General features: G+C 45.9%; 2 protein-coding genes across 5 annotated transcripts in view; both read right to left on the minus strand.

Moving 5' to 3' along the window:
- The window catches only part of CCDC180 (coiled-coil domain containing 180), a 57,062-nt gene extending 43,110 nt beyond the window's left edge, over positions 1–13,952 (minus strand). For 3 of the 4 annotated variants that reach the window (XR_009557037.2, XM_088664779.1, XM_060270644.2), the window contains exons 1-11: positions 13,806–13,952; positions 12,636–12,762; positions 9,552–9,745; positions 9,255–9,343; positions 8,412–8,521; positions 7,676–7,804; positions 6,578–6,688; positions 5,704–5,799; positions 4,358–4,521; positions 3,782–3,901; positions 2,631–2,710 (exon numbers count right to left, since the gene is read on the minus strand). Coding sequence is in view for 3 of the 4 variants with exons in the window: in XM_088664779.1 (XP_088520905.1) it covers positions 2,631–2,710; positions 3,782–3,901; positions 4,358–4,521; positions 5,704–5,799; positions 6,578–6,688; positions 7,676–7,804; positions 8,412–8,521; positions 9,255–9,343; positions 9,552–9,745; positions 12,636–12,704 (1,162 nt within the window). In the remaining variant the exon portion in view is untranslated. The remainder of the gene's footprint in view (positions 1–2,630; positions 2,711–3,781; positions 3,902–4,357; positions 4,522–5,703; positions 5,800–6,577; positions 6,689–7,675; positions 7,805–8,411; positions 8,522–9,254; positions 9,344–9,551; positions 9,746–12,635; positions 12,763–13,805) is intronic. The other variant, XM_088664780.1, reaches the window with a different exon arrangement.
- Positions 13,953–17,263: 3,311 nt separating this feature from the next.
- SURF6 (surfeit 6) lies at positions 17,264–21,394 on the minus strand. The gene is made up of 4 exons (XM_035112659.3): positions 21,072–21,394; positions 20,295–20,549; positions 20,018–20,106; positions 17,264–18,009 (listed from the first exon to the last, which is right to left on the minus strand). Exons 1-4 carry the CDS (start codon positions 21,163–21,165, stop codon positions 17,344–17,346), a joined length of 1,104 nt encoding a protein of 367 aa, XP_034968550.2. The 5' UTR covers positions 21,166–21,394; the 3' UTR covers positions 17,264–17,343.
- Positions 21,395–21,834: the final 440 nt, after the last annotated feature.

A 21,834-nucleotide genomic window follows, 5' to 3' on the forward strand; every position in this document is an offset into this window, starting at 1 on the left:
GAGAGTGGAGACCCTGTGCCTTCTTCTCCAGGAAGTTGACCCAGCCAGAGCGAAACTACACGGTGTTTGATCGGGAACTTCTTGCCATCCACGCTGCGTTCCAGCACTGGAGACACTTCCTGGTGGGCGCCAAGCACCCCATCCAGGTGTGCACAGACCACAAGAACCTGGAGTTCTGGAGAACTGCCAGGGTGCTCAACCAGCGGCAGATACGGTGGGCAGAGTTCTTCTCGAACTTCAACTTCTCCATACACTACATCCCGGGAGAGCAGAATGTCAGGGCGGATGCCCTCTCCCGCAAGCCAGAGTACATGGAGGAGGAGGCGCCACCGGCACCCAGGCACATTTTCCCCCCGTCAGCATGGTCCTGCGGAGCAGCAGTGGTGAGCGAGGCAGAACTCACAGCACTGACGGCAGCGGATGATTTTGCCAACCGCATCTTCAGAGAACTGAGAGGGGGGGGAGCAGGCAAAAGACTTTGCAGAACGCAGGGGGCTGCTTTTCTACAAGGGGGCACTGTACCTGCCCACCACCCAGCTTAGACGTACGGTCCTCAAGCAGCTGCACGACAACCCAACGGCGGGTCATTTTGGGAGGGACAAAACCGCTCACCTAGTCATGAGACACTTCTGGTGGCCAGGGGTGCGGGAAGATGTTCGAGACTATGTACGGGGCTGTGACACCTGCCAGCGGGCAAAGGTGGTCAGAGCAGCGCCACCGGGATTGCTGGAGCCCTTAGCCACGCCACACAGGCCGTGGGAAGTGGTGTCCATGGACTTCATCACAGATCTGCCTTCTTCCAGGGGCAAGACCGCAGTGTTGGTGGTGGTGGACCTCATGTCCAAAATGTGCCACTTTATACCGTGTGCCAGGGCGGTCTCTGCAGAAGAGACAGCCAAACTGTTTGTGGATCACGTATTCAGACTGCATGGATTACCTTTAAGGGTTATTTCGGATCGTGGCCGCCAATTTGTTTCCAGGTTCTGGCGGCGGCTCATGAACCTCCTGCAGGTGGAGGTCAGCTTGTCGACGGCTAGACACCCGCAGACCAATGGACAGGCGGAGAGGGTCAACGCCATTCTGCAGCAGTACCTGAGATGCTATGTCAGCCAGCGGCAAACGGACTGGGTGGATCGCCTGCCACTGGCAGAATTTGCCTACAACAATGCGGTGCACGTCTCCACAGGGGTGTCGCCCTTTAAGGCCAATTACGGGCGCGACCTCAGATCTTTCCCAGAGAGGGAGGGGGAGGAGGAGGAGGAGGGCCCACAGGCTGAGGATTGGGCAGAGGAACTGGAGACGGTGCACCAGCAGCTCAGAGAACACTTGGAGAGAGCCAAGGAAGCGTACAAGAAGGGGGCAGATCGCCACAGGCGACCGGGGGAGGTCATTAGGGTGGGGGACAAAGTTTGGTTGTCCTCGGAGGGCCTTCCCATCAGAGGGCGGTGCAAAAAGCTGGCGCCCAGAAGGTTGGGCCCCTTCACGGTCACGCAACAGGTCAACCCGGTGGCATACAGGCTGGCACTGCCAGAGGACATGAGGGTGCACCCAGTGTTTCATAGATCGCTGCTGTCGCCGTACAGGGAAAGCAGCAGGCTCCGAGGCAGCGAACAAACCCCTGAGGGAGGGGGGGAGAGAGAAGGCAGGGAGCAACTCAATGAGGCCACGGCCATCCTGGACTCAAGGAGGGGGGTGGGGGGCCTGGAGTACCTCATGGCATGGGAGGATGCTCCACCGTCCCAGAATGAATGGGTCCCAGCCACTCAGATACAAGAGGAATTCCTGGTAGAAGAATTTCACGCCCTCTTTCCCCATAGACCCAAGCCCTGGCACATGGAAAGGGAGGGGGAGGGGGAGGAAGCACGGGAGAGCAGTTCACCATGGCGCTGGGAAGCGGAGTTTGAGGAACCAGAGGATGAGGTATGGGTGTCACCGAGATCCACCCAGTCAGAGGAAGGAGCAGATTGGCAGAACATTTTTACCCCTACCAGCTCTGACGCCACGGACTTTTTGGGATTCCCGTCCTCCCAGGCGGAAGGGGGGGGCTCGCAGGACTGGGGGGAGGTGTTCACACCAACGGGCTCGGAAAGCACTGAGTTCTTAGGCTTCCAGTCGTCACCGACACCTGGGGGGGACCTGGGGAGGGGTGAAGGAGAGCTTGGGAGGGGGGTGGATGTGAGGGACAGGGGATATCGCGAAGTCCCTCCCCTCCTGAGTTCAAGCCCATCCCCGAGCACAGGGGAAAGCAGAGAGAGTTCCGATTCCAATGGGGAAGCAGGAAGTCGTGTCCGAGGCTCAGGCAAGGTAGAGGAGCCAGGGTCCCAGGTGGGACAGGAAGGGGCGAATAAGGGGGGGAGACCCATCCCCCCAACTCCGGAATTACGCAGAAAGAGGAGGGGAAAGAGGATGGGTCTGCCAAAGCTTTTGTGTTGGAGAAAGACGCGCCAAAAGCCATTCGGAGGTTCTGGAACCGACTGACCACATCATTCCGTGTAAATAGCAATGACTTCAGCACTGTAAATACGCAGCACCAATAAAAGAATAAAATGCAGAGCTGCGTAGCGTCGTTACTCTGAAGTAGCCCACTCCGGCCACTGTGACATAACCATAGCAAAACTTTTGTTCCTTACCTATCTGCTTATTTAAAGCCACCACAGATTCATACCACTCGTTTAATTCAGCCTTGGATTGCATCAAAGGCAGCATATTGCTAAAAAGGCAAGAGGCAGAGAAACACTTAGTACATAAAGCTCTCGAGGTCTTCATGACAAATCTTAAAATGCATTTGTCTCCCAGTTTTCACTGGTCACATATTAGTTATATAGCTGAGCTGAAAGTTCCACAGATAACTTTTCCAGGGAAAGCTGATGGAGGGAGTGTGCCGTTTGGACGTAGGAGAAAATCTGGAAATTTGTGGGTGGGGACTGGGGGCTCAGTGAGACAAATGGAGGTGGCAGATTTCCCCTTCTTTTCATGTAGTTTGGCTGACAGCACTCCTACTGCTGGAGTTGGGTGATACAGGAAGCCAACTGGAAAAACTGAACAATAGGTTGTATCCCATGTTTGTCCTAGAAAGCTGTGATTCCTGCATTGCAGAGGGTTGGACTACATGACCCTTGAGGATGCTTTCAACAATTCTATGATTCTATACTCACCGGGTAGGCCCACGGAAACTAATGGGTCTAAATCTGTCATGTCTTGTCTATTAACTTCAGTGGGCTTACTTTGATTATGGCTAACATTGGATACAGCCCAGGTTGTTAAGAGTTGTATCTTTGCCTTTATATGTTCAGGTGGTTGTTTCTTTTACACAAACTGACAACATGGGATGCCCTCTGCCCCCCCGTCCCAATTTGGAGTCCCCCCCCCAATGCAGGTTGCATAAGGAAAAAGTCCTGTGCAAATTGCTGGCACGGGGGGTGGGGACAATATGGTTTGAGACCATAGGGGGAAGTAAAATATTAAAGTCCCTCACCTACACCCACATCTGCCAACCACCCATAATTTGACACCATCAAAACATCACTACTACAAGCCAGGGTGACTTTGTTCTGTCTCCACTGTGGGAGGTAATATGCCTCTGAATACCAGTTGCTGGTAATCATAAGGGGGAAGTTGATGTTATGCTCAGGTCCTGCTTGTGAGCTTCCCACAGTGCATCTGGTTGGCTGCTTTTAGAACAGGATACTGGACTAAAAGCATCTTTGGCCTGATCCAGCAGGGTGGTTATTCTTACATTCTTAGGAATGAGAAGTTGCATTTTATTCTCCTGTTCACCTACCCCAGAGAATATAACAGTGCTGTTCTCTTCTCAGTGAGTGATTCTTGATCTTTTAGCATGCTCTCCAGCTCCACATTCACAGCAGTCGGGTGCCGTATTCTTTCACTTTCCATGAACTGTCTATAGGACATGACGAGAAAACATTAGATTAAATGTGGGCTTTCTTTTTTGCAAGGGATACTGTGCGATTGAAAAGCCACACCCATCTTATACTGCCCAAATCTCCTGCTCCATCATGCCTCCTTTCCCCCGAACTGCCATCTGGGGGCAACCATTCAATCAGTCTGTCTCAGTGGGAGAGATGAGAAGCAGAGTTCACTGAAAGATCAGCTCTGTTAAGCACCTTCTATCTGTGAACTATGATAGCTGGCCATTATAAAAACAACTGTTTAAGAACTGGTTCCTGAGCTTGATTTCCACTCTCTTTCCATCCTCTCCCTTTCTCCTTGTGTGTTGTGAAGCCTGAGGACAGGGACTGTCTTGTTTTAACCAATTGTATGCAAACCTGGGAACCTCTTTTGCATAAAGAACAAAGTACAAATGCTCTAAACAAAAAAAATAAATGAAATTTCAGACCTGAAACTGTAAATGATGTTCTGCTTCCATTTGGCTCTCCAGGTCTTTATTCTCTCCTCCAGTTTGCGATGATAGAAGATGTCTCCTTTCAGATCTGCCTCCATCAGGTTGACAAACAGCTTGGCTATTGCTCTCCGATTAGCCAGCAGGGCTTGGTTGATCATCTGGAATTGGAAGATGTAGATGAGAGTAGCAAGGGAACCTCTCTTTTTCAGGGAAATGAAGACTTCAGATTAGTTGGTTCAACCCAGAGGACATGATGGGCAAGACAAATTTAGGTACAGTAATCTAAAGGAGTCTACTCTGAATAAACCTTAGCTAGACGCATCCCTTAATTGTTCTCTGGTGCCATTACAATGGTGGCTGGTAACCCACTGGGACTTGATGGGGCAGAAAGCAGAGGTGCCCAGAGTAGGTTCCTCCCCCGCTCTTGGTCAGTATGCTTTCTTCACTCCTTTCTCACTTCCAAAGAGGGGGGGAAATATAATTTCTGGTAAAAAAAGAAAAGAAGAAGTGGAGAGGAAGAAGAGTGCAGAGGGTATCATAAGCACCAGTACACCCTTGGTACTGTGCTGGGGTCGTTGTTGTTGTTTAGTCGTTTAGTTGTGTCCGACTCTTCGTGACCCCATGGACCAGAGCACGCCAGGCACTCCTGTCTTCCACTGCCTCCCGCAGTTTGGTCAAACTCATGTTCGTGGTTTCGAGAACACTGTCCAACCATCTCATCCTCTGCCGTCCCCTTCTCCTTGTGCCCTCAATCTTTCCCAACATCAGGGTCTTTTCCAGGGAATCTTCTCTTCTCATGAGGTGGCCAAAGTATTGGAGCCTCGGCTTCAGGATCTGTCCTTCCAGTGAGCACTCAGGGCTGATTTCCTTAAGAATGGATATGTTCTTGCAGTCCATGGGACTCTCAAGAGTCTCCTCCAGCACCATAATTCAAAAGCATCAATTCTTGGTTGATCTGTGCTGGGGACACGAGGGCAAACCTGTCCTTGTCTTGTCTCTCTGCTCCTTTCACGTACAATGTCTCAGGGATCCCCATCCCTTTTTCCTGGTTGCTGTGCTAATCTTGCACATATCCTTCCTTCCTCTCTCTCTCTCTCTCTCTCTCTCTCTCTCTCTCTCTCTCTCTCTCTCTCTCTCTCTCTCTCTCTCACACACACACACACACACACACACACACACACCACCATTTTATTTTAAAATGCCCGATTCTGCTACCTGAATTAGGTTTGCAAATATGCCCACTTCCAATCATTCCCGAACTACAAGGGTGGGGGTGGGATCCAGCAAAACCTGTGGTTATCTTACTGGAGAATTTCAGGTATCAAGCAGAAAGGTTTTACCATGGCTTCCTTGTGAATTATCCTGTGGACATCAGAGGGTAGGAAATAGGAAATGTCATCCAGGATCTTATTATATTTGTTCAACAAAAGTTTGATCTGGAAACCAAAGCAGAGGGAGGGGGTAAGAAAAGTGTTCAGGATCATAGAATCATAGAATTATAGAGTTGGAAGAGACCACAAGGGTCATCCAGTCCAACCCCCTGCCAAGCAGGAAACACCATCAAAGCATTCCTGACAGATGGCTGTCAAGCCTCTGCTTAAAGACCTCCAAACAAGGAGGACACCTCTCTGCTGAGATCGCTAGGGATATGCTGGGGGACCACCCTACTGGGCTACTCAGCCAGTGGTACTGTAACTGGTGGCCATTGGTGACGTGGAATGGCAGGGGTGCAAGCTGTAGTGTAGGCAGAGCCATAACCAATGATAAGTAGAACCAGAGCCAAAGACAGGCAGAGCCAACCAATTCTAGCTTTTATTCTCATCATTCTCCCCGATGAGTTCCACAAGGGGCACTTTGAGTCTATGCAGGAGGAAGCTAACAGCTGGGGAAACCCCCTAGACTCGTAAGTAAGGTGGAAGGCAGGTGCAAATTGGCTGAAGACAGAATGAGAGTGGTGAGGCAATGCCCCATTCACCCAAAGAGACCAACCTCCACCATCTCACTGAAAAGGCCAATTCCTAAAAAGACATGTGCAAGCAAGAAACAACTATTTCTGACCCATTCAAGGAGCCATAGCAGGGATAGGAAACTTTTTCTAGCTCCAAGGGCTGCATTTCCTTCTGGGCAACATGCTGATGGAAGGCATACAGCAGCACACCCACACCCACAATCATTCATGTACTCTCTGTTAGCATCTTCTTGTAATGTACTTACCCGTTCAGTTCGATCCACCTCTGCCTTGAGTAAGGCTTTGTCCAGCTCTCTAATCCACTGCCTTCTTTTTAAGGTCTCCTTGGAGACAAGGTTCCACATTGCCTCGAAGTCCTGCAAGGTAGAAATGGGATGTGAATTCCACACAGGGGGCCTGAGGTGGAACCCTTTATTGTTTAAAACTTATCAAGGAAAAGATGAAGACTGTTCTATGATCTTTGTTGGCATGCCAGATCCTTTCAACCCATCCCACTGTTCTGTTCACTGCCATGGGCGTAACCAGGATTTTTGTTGGGGAGGTATGATTTTGTTGGGGGGGGGGAAGAACCTCATATTTGTACTGATTTGTATTGATTTAGGGGGACAGCTGCCCCTCTGCCCCCCTAGGCTATGCCCATGTGTCACAGCCTTGGGAGGCTGTAGGTTAGTAGAGCATCTGCTTTGCATGCAGGAGGTCCCAGGGTGAATTGCTGGCATCTCTAGGTATGGCTGGTAATGCCCCTGCTTGAAAGCTCGGAAAGCTGCTGTCAGTCAGTGTAGATAATACTGAGCTAAATGGACCAATGGTCTGATTCTGTATAAGGCAGCTTTCTATGTTCCTGGAAAGGGCTGTAGCTGAGCGGAGCCCATCTGTTTTGCATGCAGGAGGCCCCAGGTTTGATCCCTGGCATCTCCAGGTAGGGCTGGGAATATCCCTTGCCTGACTTTCTGGAGAGCTGCGGCCAGTCAGTGTAGACAATACTGAGGTGGAAAGACACATAGTTCTGATCAGTATAAGGAAGTTCTCCATGTTCCTAGGTTCAAGCCCTGGGATCTCCAGGTAAGTTTGAGATAGACTTCCAGCTTGAAACTGTGGAAAGCCACTGCCAGTCAGTGTAGACAATACTGAGATAAATGAGTCAATGGGATGACGCAGTATGTCAGCTTCCTATGTTCCTATCTCTAGCATGCCGTATTCTGCTACCCACAGTGACTGCCAGGCCCTTCATCCCTGTTGCTAAGCAGTGAGGATCTAGGGTCACCAGAAGTATCAGCCAGAAGGGCAAGAAAAGGTGGCAGGCAGCCTTCAAGCCCCGTTTGAGTTGCGAGGCACTCCCTCACCTCCATGGTGTAATTCTCCAAGTGGAGGTTCTCAGCAGAAGCTTGGAAAAGGGACTCAATGGTGTGATCGGATTCTGACAGCTTGGTCAGAAATAGCTTCCCAGGCTCCAAGAAACACACCTCCATTTCCTGAAACAGAGAAGATGATCTGATGGGTAACACTTGCCAAGGCTTGGATGAACCAGTGCACCAATATGTACATATTAGAAGAATGTGTCACATAAGTGAAAAATAAAATGAAAATGCACATAAGGGGGAATTTCTTGCATAAAACTATACAGTCAAAACTGAACACAAAACATTTGGAGAGATCCATACTAAAGCAGTAATGTATTTTCATGAGGATTTAAAGAAAAGATTCACAAATTGTTGCAAAAAGTGGAAAACTGAATTTAAGATAGGAAGAAATGAGAAACGGAGAGAACTGAATTTTATTTCTTTATTATATTTATATCCCACCTTTCTTCCAAGAAGCTCAATGTGGTGTACATGGTTCTCCTTCTCCCCATTTTATCTTCACAGCAACAACCCTGTGAGTTACGTTATGCTGAGAGTGAGTGGCTGGCCCAACGTCACTCAGAGACCTCCATGGCCAAGTTTGAACCCTAGTCATCCAGGTCCTAATCCAGCACTCGAGCCACTACACCACATTGGCTTCACATTGCAAATGGACAGATTATCCCATCCCTAGTACTATTAATAGTGATGCACAAAAGTAGTGAAGAGGGCTGCCTACCTTCCCAATGCATGCCAATTCCTGCCGCAGCGTCATCACCATCTCTTCGTGACGGCACCTCCTGCTCTCTGTGATACGTTCCACAATGTCACTGTTTTTCTTCTCAGGAACTGGAAGGGAGGGAGGGATATTAGACTGTATGCACAGCTGTAGAATTCATGCCAGGCTAGCATAAAGAGATATAGATTACAATCCCTTCTACACTAAAAAATAGTAATGTGTTGTTTTTTCAAACCACTGGGTTAGCTGACATTCTCATGCTGCTAAAGAAGCCTGCCAGATTTTAGTTCCGTCTTCAGTTTTATGCACAAGTTCATAATTACCAGTACTCATTTTTTAATTTCACTAACTGTAATAAAACATATGTGGCTTACAGACAATAAAAAGGGAGGGCTTAACCGCAATAGTTCAGGCATTGGTGACTTCAAGATTGGATTACTGCAGTCAACTCTTTGTGGGTTTGAAACTAAAGTTAGTGCAGAATGCTGCAGCATGGTTGTTGACAGGAGGCATATAACACTTCTGCTCAGAGATCTGCATTGGTGGCCCATTTGCTCAAGTTCAAGGTGTTACTATCGGCAAAACAATTTTGGGTTTTAAAGACTATCACCATCAGGTTGAACTGGGTGTGAGAATGCAGTGGCCACCAGTGGAACTGGCAAGGTATTGGCCAAAAACTGAGCAGTGGTGTTCTGCACTGGGTGCAGTTAATGAGCTGTCTTCAACGGAAGCCCCAAGCAGAGTACTTTGCAGTAGTATAGCTGGTAGTCTGCATAAACGAAAGATACCACATTTGCTAAAAATACTGATTATGATGCCGGAATTAAATTGGTAAACATTTACTTATGACTTCAGCAAGGCCTCGGACTTCCCGGGCAGCAATAACATTTTCACTTTCTTGAGTCTTTAAAAATGCCAGTGTTGCAGCCTCTCTGGAATAGAAACAGAGTGGGAGAAACTTGAAGCAAGAGACACTATTAGAGTTCAAGAACACATTCCAGTCAGGTCAAAACACTTGGGATTTGAAGTAAGGGTGAGTGAGGGGTGTGATCTGGAAAAAGTTCCAAGGGTCAAGTAGAGAGGCCACATTTGGCCAACAGGCCTGACAGCACAGAATAACACCATAACTCTGTTCCTTACTTGTATTGCACTGGATTTTCAGTGATGTCATCATTGGGCATTCCCTCAACCCACATCTGCTGACGATGTGATAAAAACCCATTGCCTGAGCAGGTTTCCACATCCCTCACCAGCGGAATTGTTCCTGGGATCTGTGGGAGCTTGTGCTGGGCTATCTTGCTTCTCGCCTCTCCCAGAGTGCGCACAAGATTTATCTAGCCAAAGCCAAAATAAAAATAATTAGATATATTTCTTTAAGGTGAAAGAGGGCATGATTATACTCACCAGAAACAGAGGGCACTTGTCAAGCAGAGTTAAGTACTTATGGGTCCCACCCTGATTTAATTCTTAATAATATTTTGTTGTCATTTTTTAATAGCTAGAATTAAAGCATCTTGTTCAAGGTTAATGAAGTGAAAGTTGGCAAGTGAATAAAGGAGAAAATTGTAAGGCAGGGTTTGAATGGCAATGAGATGCAAAAAATAAGGGGAAAGATTTTGCCACACAACTCCCACATTACAATTTTCTCCCTTACAAACATGTATAGTAAGATTTCACTTCACCTATGTGATGAAGTGAGCATGAGTCCCCAAAAGCTTGTGTTGGTGTTCATCTGTCTTAGGAGACAATAGAGGAGTATGCCTTTGTGGATGAAGTCAAACTTTTGGAAAGTTACAGTGCCTGCTATGACTGTAGAGACCAATACGGAAGAGAGAGGTTTTGTTGCAGCTGGGGCAGATGAAGGTGCCTGGTTGTGCTGCTGTAGAAGCACTATGGTGTTTTGACCAGGGGTCAGTGGAGAGTCCAGGAAGTTGACCAGGAAGAGACGGATGCAAGCGGAAGGTGGTGTGGGGGCTCAGGAAGCGGTGCAGACCGTTGGGGATGCTGAGAGTGCAAGGTTCCCAGAGTGGAGGTTTGAATGGTCAGACCAGAGCACTCAGGAGGTGGAGGTGCCAGAGGAGACAGCACCGGCTCCTCAGCTGAGCAGCTCGAGTGGAGAGGGCACTCCGCCAGCCCCATCACCCCAACAGCGAAGGGGGGAAAAGAGGCGTGAGAAGAGGAGGAGATTCAAGATACCGGGGGGGTTGTTGGCGAAAGTCCTGAAGGGCAGTGCTTCTGGATTCTGAATCGGACTAGGACAGTCATGGATTTTGATGCTCTGTCTTGTACATATGTATATAATAAAACTCTGTAAAAACCAGGCACAGAGTTTGGAGCGTCTTACTCATGAGAAAGCAATCAGCATCATTACTTGTTTCTTCCCTCTGCACTCCTTCCAGTGGTCATTCGTCCCATGACAAGATTGACTGTCTCCAGGCACTGCAGTCATCTGCAAGGAATTCCCACACAACAGGGTTGATGTTGCCAGCCTTCTTGTCACATTTGCAGACATCTTTGTAACACAGAGTTGGTCAGCCAACAAGCCTGGTTCATGAAACCAGCTCCCCGTAGGGCACATCCTTGGGCAGCATGTCGAAAGTCCATTTTGGGGGCCTAATCTGGCCTGCTGGTCAGTTTAATCCGGCGCCTGTGGTAGTTTATTTCCTAGGGTAAAATCCTAAAAAAACCTCAACAACTTCAACCCTAAAAAGAGGTCCTTTGGTCGGCCCTCACAGCCCTTCACCTCATCAAATCTGGCCCTCTTTGAAAAAAGTTTGGACACCACTGTCCTTGCGGATTCTGCCATCTTCCATTCTGTGGACATGAGTGTAGGTGTTGCTGGGACAGGAATGTGAACATGCTGGGAATGTGGGCTTCGGAGAGCACATCTTTGTTTGAAACTCTGTCTTGCCAGGTGATGCCCAGAATCTTCCTGATGCAGCACATGTGAGAGGCATTGAGGCGCTGCTCCTGGCAGTTGTAAGTTGCCCACAAGTCAACACACAGTGTGCAATAGCAGTGTGCTCAACACGCAAATCTGGTAGACCTTCATCTTGGTATTAGATGTTAGCATCACATTCTCCCATACCCCTTGGAGAAGCAAGCCATTGCAAAAGCTGCCTTGCCAATATGCTTGTCTAGCTCAGCATTAATGGAAAGGTTGCTGGTTATGGTGGAACCCAGGTAGACAAAATCACCTACTACCTCAAGTGTGTGGTCACCAGTGCTGATGCGTGGATGCTGACAGCCTTCTGAACCAGGATGTTGGTCTTCATCATACTGGTGGTATGGCCAAATTCCATGCAGGCTTGGACAAAAGAGTTGATGTGTCTTTGTATAGCTTCCTTGGAGTGCACTGTCAAAGCTGCGTCACCTGCAAACATCTCTCGCCACATTTTTGCCTTGGTACAGAGATGTGTCAAGTTGAACAAACCCTGTCGCTCCTCGAATGAAAGTATACACTGTCTTTAGTCAAGCTGAAGGCATATGAGACCAGCAGGGAGAAGAATATGCCAAAGAGAGTTTGGGTGAGAACACAGCCATGTTAAGTCTTAAATGTGTTAAGTCTTAAATGTGTTAAATCTTCTTCTTCTTTTAAAATATGTTTTATTGCTTTTACATGTAATTTAAAATACAATGAACTACAACAATAGCAGGTAGCCTGTCATTTCTTAGAAAAAGTATAACAGCAGCATAAAATTAGCACCATTACTTAGAACAAGTTTATGGACTTGAAGTCTCTCCAGATGTTTTCACATGGGTCTGAGGGTGTTATCTGAAAACAGTTGATACAGACCATAATGAACAAGATATTCCCCAAGTGATCCTGTGCAAGATATCCCACAAAGAATTAGAACACAAATCTCATGCAGCCTTCACCCTGTGCTGGCTAGGACTGATGAGAACTTTAGTCCAAAATACCTGGAAAGCACTAGGTTTGCAAAGACTGCTCTAACCCAACTTTGCAACTGCCTCTGCCAGAGTTTAAGTCCAGTGGTGGGCAGAGTGAAGGCTTGCAAGATCTACTGTGTGTGTGTTTTACTAGAACCTGCAGATCTACTAATCTGCAGATCTACTAACCAAAGCTGGATAGGGGTGTGGCCTAGGTAAAGGAGGTGTATCCCGGGGAGAGTTCTGTGCCTGAGGTTCCCCATTCCTGCTTCAAGTGATGCTATTTCCCCACCACCACCCAATCAGGTTTTCTAGCTTCTGTCATTGCTGTACCTCATCATCAAATATCTGTCTGTAGACTTTCCCACTGGGGACGACACGGGGCACCCCCACTAGGGTCATGTTGCAGACTTTTCCTGGGTGCTTGATTGGTTTGCAGCCAAACTTTTTCTTGGGTTAGCTGAGAAAAAGGAAAATGCAAAGAAAGAGAAAGAAAGAAATAATTGAATGGTTTGGTGTCATTCCTTGAGTGATGTTGGGAATGGGAGTGGGGGAGAAACTGCTGTGAACAAGACTTTTTTGTAATTGCATGGCACCTTGAACTGACTCATGTATCAGTAGTAAATGCCAGTGTATTTCAGTAGGGTTTTATGATATTATAGCTGCAGTCTTATTTGCAACTGTGGACTCCCTCCCCATTATCTGCCATCTACCTATCTGGGTCTGGGACTTGGGTGGCGCTGTGGGTTAAACCACAAAGCCTAGGGCTTGCCGATAAGAAGGTCAGTGGTTCAAATCCCCACGAAGGGGTGAGCTCCCGTTGCTCGGTCGGTCCCTGCTCCTGCCAACCTAGCAATTCAAAAGCACCTCAAAGTGCAAGTAGATAAATAGGTACTGCTACAGCGGGAAGGTAAACGGCGTTTCCGTGCGCTGCTCTGTTTCACCAGAAGCGGCTTTGTCATGCTGGCCACATGACCTGGAAGCTGTACACCGGCTCCCTTGGCCAATAACGCGAGATGAGCGCCACAACCCCAGAGTCAGTCATGACTGGACCGAATGGCCAGGGGTCCCTTTACCTATCTGGGTGCCAGTGTCCTGAGCAATTTTAAATAAAATTGTCATTTATTTATACATATTTACAGCACTTATTTATGCAAATCATCAAATTCAATTAGGCAATAACCAAGAGTGGGGTCCCCTCCCCCACCCCAGGTCCTGTGCTGATAGTGGGGGAGACGAGAAAAATGGCTTTTGTGGCTCGCATCAGGTCCTGCCATGAGGGATACATTTAGCATGCAAACAAAATGTGATGGGAGGGAGAGATTCGTTCCATGTGCTGCTCTCCCACAATGCTTAGCGTGGCGTGTGGCTGCTTTCCCCCTTAGGGCAAAGGAAAGGAGCGCAACTCATTGCAATGTATTATGGGGGGGGGGCTCTCCTCTTCAACTCATCTCTTCCCGCCTTCCCGCAGTTGCCCCTCTCTCACCCGAAAGCGAAGCTTACCTGAGGACCCCTTGGAAAGCCAGTCCTAAAAGCCGCCTCAAGGCAGCTAGGCCAAGAACGGCGTCTTTTTGTTGCCATGGTGACTATCAAGCGCAGGGAAGAGGAAGGAATGGAGAAAGTGCGTGTTATTCTCTCGCGGGACTCGACGGGATTCAACATGGCCGCTCCGGCGACGAGTTGTTGCCATAGAGATGCAGGAAGCGTTTTTTTTTTTTTAAATTACGGGTGGCCGGGGGTTGTTTTTGTCTTACGAGTTCGTCATTGTGCCCTGCTCACTTATACAGTAATCTTGTTAGAAACAGCGATAACAGCGTTTTATAGATGACTGGTTGTTATGGTTGTTTTCCTCTATAATTTTCCCCACCAGAATATTGCGTGGTAAATAAGAGTCCAAGTATGTACAGAGTCTTTCTGACTTGAATCCTTTTTAAACTTAGAATCTTGCAAGATGCCCTGCATTGAAGGTTACCACCTTTCTATGTTTTTTTTTGGGGGGGGGCGAGAGATTGTAAAAACGTTGTTGTTTTTAAAAAGTTGGGAAGTAGCAAAAATCACCAGCACCAGCCACGGAGCTGTCTGGCTGATTTCATTAGAATCCACATGGCTTTGTCAGGACACAGGTGTGCAGCCACAGTTTATTGAGGGGATTTTCTTGGGTAACCGCAGAAATTGTTTTGCATCCCCTTATAAAATGAGATCACAGGCCCCGGATGGTGGCAGAATCAAAACTCCATTTTCAGAGGCAGTCTATCCACACCAGGGGCTGAGGACAAGCAACAGGAGATGGGTACTTCTTTAATGCCTTGATTGTGAACTTACAGATGCAGATAAGAAAAGCTTCTTGTCTGATCAAGGGGGATTTTTGATAAGAATGGAAGGAGCCTTGCTGGATCAGACCAAAGGGGGCCAATAATTGGAGCCAGAACATACCGGTAGCCATGGTGGCTAAGAGTCACTGATGGCCTTATCCACCATGAATTTATCCAGTCATTTCAAAGCCATCCAAGGTGGCTACCTCATCTGGGAGTTAATTCCATAGTCTGCACTATGTGAATAAGTATGTTCTTTTACCAGCCCTGAATTCTCCAGTGTTATAAGAATTCTAAGGTCCCAAATATAAAATAAATGTTCATAAATGTGCAAGGGAAACTGTTACGAGAAAAAACTGCTCCTTTCCCTGTAGGTTCTCTATCAGTCGCAGAAAATAACAGAGACCAACCAAAGAATATTGAGAAGCAAAGCAGCTAGGAAGCCTGATCTTTATTAAAGCTGTTGCAACAGAGTGCTCCCCCACACACAAAGGAGGGGGGGAGTGACCCCGAGCCATGAGCACAAGCCCTTATATAGACATTTTTAATTGCCTGCCCTGGAGCCCAAGACCACCCCCAGAAATATCATACATACATCACAGAATGGGTGTAGCCAAGACCACCCCCTTAATATGGTACATCAGTTTAGGGGTTGAAATCTGGGTGTGTTGTTTCTTCCTGTCTGCCAGGTTACCTGATTGAATTATCTGGGCATCCTGACCACTCTTTTGTTATGATAACTACTCAGTTCCTGAATCCAGGTCACAGGCTCACACCCTATTCATATCTTAAATGTGCCCTTAAAACAGGATATCTGAAGGATGTCTTCAGATACTGTATTTGAAGAAGTGTGCATGCACGTGAAAGCTTATACCCAGAACAAACTTACTGTAGTTGGTCTCTTAAGGTGCTACTGGACAATTTTTTATATATATTTCAACTGCGTCAGACCAACACAGCTACCTACCTTTACATGTTGCAACAGTTTAATAAAGATCAGACTTACTAGCTGCTTTGCTTCTCAATATTCTCTGGTTGGCCTGTTTTCTCCTACGGATAGGGAACCCACTTAAGGACTCTATACAAGCACTTGGAGCAGTTTTTTCCCCTGTTAACACCAGCATTCAGCTTCATGTCCATGATTTCTAGTGTTATGAGATTGAGAAATATTCTCCGCCCACTTTTTTACCTCCAAGCACAATTTTATGTACTTCAGTAATGTCTCCTCTTACTCGCTTTTTCTCTTGACTTGTTGTTTGTTGTTTAGTCGTGTCCAACTCTTCGTGACCCCATGGACCATAGCGGTTCGAATCCCCATTGACAGGGTGAGCTCCCGTAGTTTGGTCCCTGTTCCTGCCAACCTAGCAGTTCGAAAGCATGTCAAAGTACCACTCCAGCGGAAAGGTAAACGGCATTTCCATGTGCGGCTCTGCTTCGCACATGTTGGCCACATGACCCGGAAGCTGTATGCCGGCTCCCTCGGCCAGTAAAGCAAGATAAGTGCCGTAACCCTAGAGTGGTCTGCGATTGGACCTAATGGTCAGGGGTCCCTTTACCTTTACACTACATAGGCTAAATACTATAAACTCATCAGATATATGTTGGAGATACCACACCTCCCGAGTTAATCTTATGCCCACTTTTGGGATCTGTTCTAATATAAGCCACTTTTGGAACAGTATTTTGGTTATTTAACAGATTAACAGGTTACCATCTAACTATAAGAGGAAAAAATCTTATACATTATTGAAAAGTTGGAATGAAAATGAAATAAAAAGCAGAGGGCTTACAAACAGCATTAAACTTACTAATTGAAGTTGTGTGATACCTGAAAACTCTGGAACCACCGGAAAAAGGACTGAACAAACTTATTTCACAAAAAGCTATTATAAATCTCAAGTTGACTGATTTATGGAAAAGTGGTACTGTTTATTAACATCTGGAATTAGTGTTTTCATGATAATGTTCAAGTTTTGTGCATCTCTGCAAACAGCTGTAAATAATTATTCTTTATCTTCTGGAAATTACCTATATGTAAACTAATACACAGTATTTTAATGCTGTGCTAATATAAAGTAATTAAAAATAACCCCATCTTTTCTTTTACTTTATTCCATTATTGTTAAGATATTAAATTCATTTGCTTCCTTCCTGGGCTCGTGTTGATGAGATTTTATGAAATTTTATGAAATTGCTTCACAAAAAATACATTTGTCAGCCTTAGTGTTCCATTCTGGGAAATTTTCTAGGGCCAGCATGCCAGTTGATGGGCAGAGCAAAAGTAAAAATGGAGGGCAGCAATGAATACACATTTTACCCAGGAAAAAAAGACATTATAGCACAGTTAAAGGTATAAAAATTTTAAGGAGGGTGTTAAGCTGTGCCAGATGGCCTGGAAGATAGGTTTTGAAGGCCACATTTAGCACCCAGACTGAGGGTTTCCTTATCCTGACTCAGGGAGAGGGATGAAAAGATCCACTTGATCAATTGGCATAGCTAAGGGTTGTATGACCACAGAAACAGTCTTGTGGAAATATATCTCTTTTGCATCTCATGTGTAGGAGCTCCCTCTTATTAGTATAGTTGCACAGCCTGAGGACCCCAAGTCATCTCACAACCAAGGAGATTTAGATATAAAAAAATTAGAGGTTCAACTACAAAATAGTTTTTATTAATGAGCCCTGTGAGCACCTGCTCTGGAGTGGGTTCCAATGGTCCACTAGCCCAATTCATTTAAATTTGGCTTTGTTCAGGTCCTCAGGCAGGATGCGACCCTTTTTGCGAGCCTTGGCTTTCTTCTTCTCCACCTTGGCCATCTTTTTCTTCTGGAGGTTCTTCCGGCGCTTGTCTTGCCGTTGCTGCATTTTGTTCACTACGTTTTCAGTCCGCTTCTCCCACTGCTTCTGGCGCTGGGCCTTGCGCTTCTCCTTCCGTTTCAGGGCCGCCTTCAGCCGGTCCTCGTCATCGCGGATTTTGACCCCTTCTGCCTTGTACAGGACATTTGTCCACTTCATCTTCACCTCCAGCTCCTTGGCTTTCCCCTCATCCTTGTCTTTCAGATCTTCCAGCTTACTCTTCCGAGATTCCAATCTGCTCAGGAGTTGCTTGTAATTTTTCCCTGTCAGTGGAGTAATGTTGCCTTTCAGAGCCTTCCTCTTTTCCGCTTTGCTAAGCCCTTCCTCATGGACTTCGACCTTATTGAAGACGATCTCGGCCTTGGTGTCATTCTTTGGGGCCTGGGGCTCAGAAATGGCTGCTGAAGCCTCTTCCGCCTCCTTCTTCTCCATTTTCTCTTTCATCCTCAACTCTTTTCTCCGGCGTTTCTTTCTCTCTTTTTCGTATTTCCTTCGTTGCCTCTTCTCCAATACTGCTGGGGACAACTCTTTGCTGTTTCCCTGTTAAGAAACAGCAAGTTGAAAAGAAAGAGGCATCGTTCAAAAGAGCAAAGTGAACTTTTTAAGCTAAAAAGACAATGCCTAGAATAGAGCACTAACATATATCATTGTAAATCTGGTCACTGTATTATATTTACCGTTACATTTAAAAGCAGGAAAGCCGGCAAGGATTATTTCCTTCAAAAGAATTTCATCTGGAAGACTAACAATGTAATTATACATTACTGGATGCCATAATCAGAATATTAGGGGGGAAACAAAAGACTTTTATGCATGATTTAGAAATCACTATTGACCCCCCAAATGAAAACTGCTTCAACCTGTCCCAACTTATTCCTACAGAACAACCATAAAATCCATGATAATAGCAGGAGGATGTACAGACTTAAGACCCTGATACCCTGTGGACTTAATCTGGAAAACAAACTTAGGCTGCAATTCTAAACCTACTTACCCGAGAGTAGGTCCCATTGAACTCAGTGGGACATACTCTGAAGACAGCATTATAAAACTGCTCTGCTAATTTCTATGTAGCTAATAATAGTAATTTTTAAATGGGTAATTAGCATCTGTCACATCTCTTAAATTTTTTCCATCCTGAGTACTCTTATAATTGTCACTATTTATTAACTAAACAGTGTTGGGATCTATTTCAGTTTTATCACACACACACACACACACACACACAGAGAGAGAGAGAGAGAGAGAGAGAGAGAGAGAGAGAATCTATATATTACACATGTTTACAGAATAAACCTAAATACTGCAAAAGTTATTGGAACTGTGGGATAACTAGCCTCATATAATCAACGTGCTTAGCTCACTTTTCTGCTCAGGTGTAAGAGGATGTGGTGGTTGCTCAGCTTTCACAAGCCACTCTTCAGTTCCTATACCAATGATTTAGGAACTTGCACCACTGTAATTAAGCCACATTTTACTGCCTGTGCAGCTTTTTCTGAATGCTCTATGGAAAAGCACATGAATCTGACATTTGGAGAGCTTGTAAGTAAACTTTTTAATTTGCCAAATGTATTCTTTTTCTAAGCTACTGAAAGAGGGAAACTTTGGAACTCAATTTAACTGGCATATTTTAAAAGTCTAAAAACCTCTATTTCCATACTTTACTTTGTTGTGTATTTTGCAATTTTAAATCTCTGCTGGTGTTCTCTTGCCAAAGAGTACTTGCCCCAAACTTGGATCATGGTATTCAGGATTTCTCATTTTTATATACCTTTTTCTCTCTCTCCTTGAACCTACAGAAACGTTCTTCATTTGCATACTTAGGCTTATGCTTATCATTAGGATCACTGCCTATCTTTCTCATGGGGAGGGGTAACATGCATAGGACACTGGAAGTTTAGAATGCATTGCTTATGTACCGGTACTATGAGCTTTTATTTTCAGCTACGTGATCTAGAAACTTGTTTTTTTAGAGTGAAAACAGTAAAGCTAAGATTATTTAAAAGCTGGGTTTTTTCACCCAAATATTTCTCACCCATGCTATGTTTGAACAGAATCACAAAGTACAAACAGGCCTGACTGAAGAATGTGTTATATTTATACACTCAGGATGGGGAACCTGTAGCCCTTCAGATGTTTCTAACCATCCCTGACCACTGGCAACGCTGGCTGGGGCTGATGGGAGCTGGCTGTTCAACATCTGGAGGGCCATAGGTTCCCTACCCCTATTATATATCAACCACCCCACATCACATCCTCCAAAATCTGGCCTCCAAAGATGGGTGAACTGTTTTTAGTTCAAATCAAGGTAGAGCAGAAGCCAGCATGATATCAACTGGAACCAGAATACTAGAGGCATAGGAATATTTCCACCACACATCTAACTGCAATTCTGTGGGTGTCTAATCAGGAGCAAGTTCCACTGCACTAAACAAGGCTTGCTCCCAAATTAAGCTGGCAAATGCCTACAGCCTAAAATTGGTTTTGGATTCTCCAGGCTTTCTCCACATCTTGACAACTGTTTTTTAAAGGAGAGTGCTGGTTTTACCTGGCCAGAGATTTCTTGGATCTTCTCGTGCAGTCTCTGCCGCAAGAGATTCATGGCTGAAAATGATCCGGCTGTGGTCCTGTCACCACCTGTAAGGGAAAACAGGAGAAAGCATGTGACCTGTGTCCCAACCCAAATTGCTGCTAAACTCAACTCAGCTAAACTCAGTGGCCTGGTTCACACATAATGCTAAAATATGGGTTACTAAACCATTGCTTAGTGTTATGTGAGAACCCAGCCCAGTAGCTTAACTGACTGGCTGTAGAAACACCCTCACCTGCAACATCGTTTTGGCTTCTGCCCCCTTTCTCCCCAGTAGTCTGAGATCCACTGGAACTGGGTGCAGCTTTGATAACTGGGTCAGATTTCTTAGCACTGGGATTTGTTGGCTTGGCTGGTGATGCTTGGCTGCCCCCAGGTGCTGCCTGCTTGTCCAGAGGGGTGCCCACTATTTTGCCTTGCATCTTCAGCTTCTTCTGTTTCTTCTTCCTCTTCTTCTTCGGCTGGGTGCTATCGTCTCCCAGTCCAGTTCCTGGGAATGTTTGAAGGCAGAGACACCAAGACTTCATTAAACAAAGAGAGGAAAATATTTTGCAATCTGGTTGACAACATGCTGTGCAAACATTTCTGCAAGGAATAAATGCCTAAGAACATACGGTACATGTTAGAAGGCCCTCCAGATGTTGCTGGACTCCAACTCCCATCAACGTTAGCCAGTATGGCTGATCAGGAAGATGGGAGTTGTAGCCCAGCAACTTCTGCAGGTCTGCAGGAAGCACCAAGAAAACTGAATTTTTCCAAGTTGCATTTTCAAAACACACTACTGTCATTCCATTGTGGCATCAGGATCCTTTCCTGAGCAGATTATAATCTAAATTGAGTTGTGGTTAAAATAAGGGAAAACATTAAGTACCACCACTTTGAGGTTTCATCACAAGCAGTATATAAATCTTGTGAAATAAAGAAATGAAAACAATTACAATAACTAAGGAGGCTGCACTATGACAAAGAACCCTGATCTAAAGAAGTAAATGACAGCATCAGATAATTGTACCAAATTTCCTTTTTCGTAGCTCGGGGGCTTCCTGGGTGCAAATTTTCTTGGCCAATTTCTGCAGGTAAGAGTCTTTGTTGACTAAACTGGCCATTGTGGGATCAATGTCTTGTGAAGGTAAAAGTAAATAAACCAAAAATTTAAATCAAATCGTAGGATGGTCTCGCAGGGGGAACGTTGCCTCTAAGTCAAAGATGTCTTGTTAATTCCGATCATCCTCCCTTCGAAACTTCTACCCAGAATGCTGTGTGAGGCTGCTTCTGCTAAGTCGACCCAAAGTGGACAAAACTCATGGGGCCACGTTTGCATACTCGCTTTTCATCCTGCTTAACGAGAGAGAGAAAATATTCAATGACATGGGTAAACTGAAGGAGACTCATGGCTTGATATTGACTAGTCAAGAAAACAAAAATCCACAGAAAGCCATCTCAACACATGTACAGGCATTTGAGGGGGAAAGTGGACATCTGTTGGCTTGTAAAGCTATTGTGTACACAGGTACGGATTGTACACACTTGTACAACATGTGAATAGTTGTACAAGAGCGTACCTAACTAATTTGCACACATGGTACCCCAAATTGTACATCAGTTTAACAGAACAGGTGAACAGCCCCCACGTGTCACATCAGCCAGCTAAATTTTACTTTCCAGCAAACACGTGTGCAGGCTTACGCATTAAAGAGAGCTGCTTCTACGCACGCACAAGCGTTTGCGTGAAAGAGTGTACTGTTCAACTACTCTGTGTACATGTACAGTTTCAC

The sequence above is a fragment of the Zootoca vivipara genome, chromosome Z2, assembly GCF_965207765.1.
Source record: "Zootoca vivipara chromosome Z2, rZooViv2.hap1.1, whole genome shotgun sequence".
NCBI classification, from domain to species: domain Eukaryota; kingdom Metazoa; phylum Chordata; class Lepidosauria; order Squamata; family Lacertidae; genus Zootoca; species Zootoca vivipara.

Coding starts and splice junctions, on each gene's coding strand:
- SURF6 (XM_035112659.3), bottom strand. CDS start 21,165: ATGGCCAGTTTAGTCAACAAAGACTCTTACCTGCAGAAATTGGCCAAG. Junction 20,550..21,071: donor GCTACGAAAAAGGAAATTTG/GTACAATTATCT, acceptor AAACATTCCCAG/GAACTGGACTGGGAGACGAT. Junction 18,010..20,017: donor TCCAAGAAATCTCTGGCCAG/GTAAAACCAGCA, acceptor GTTTCTTAACAG/GGAAACAGCAAAGAGTTGTC.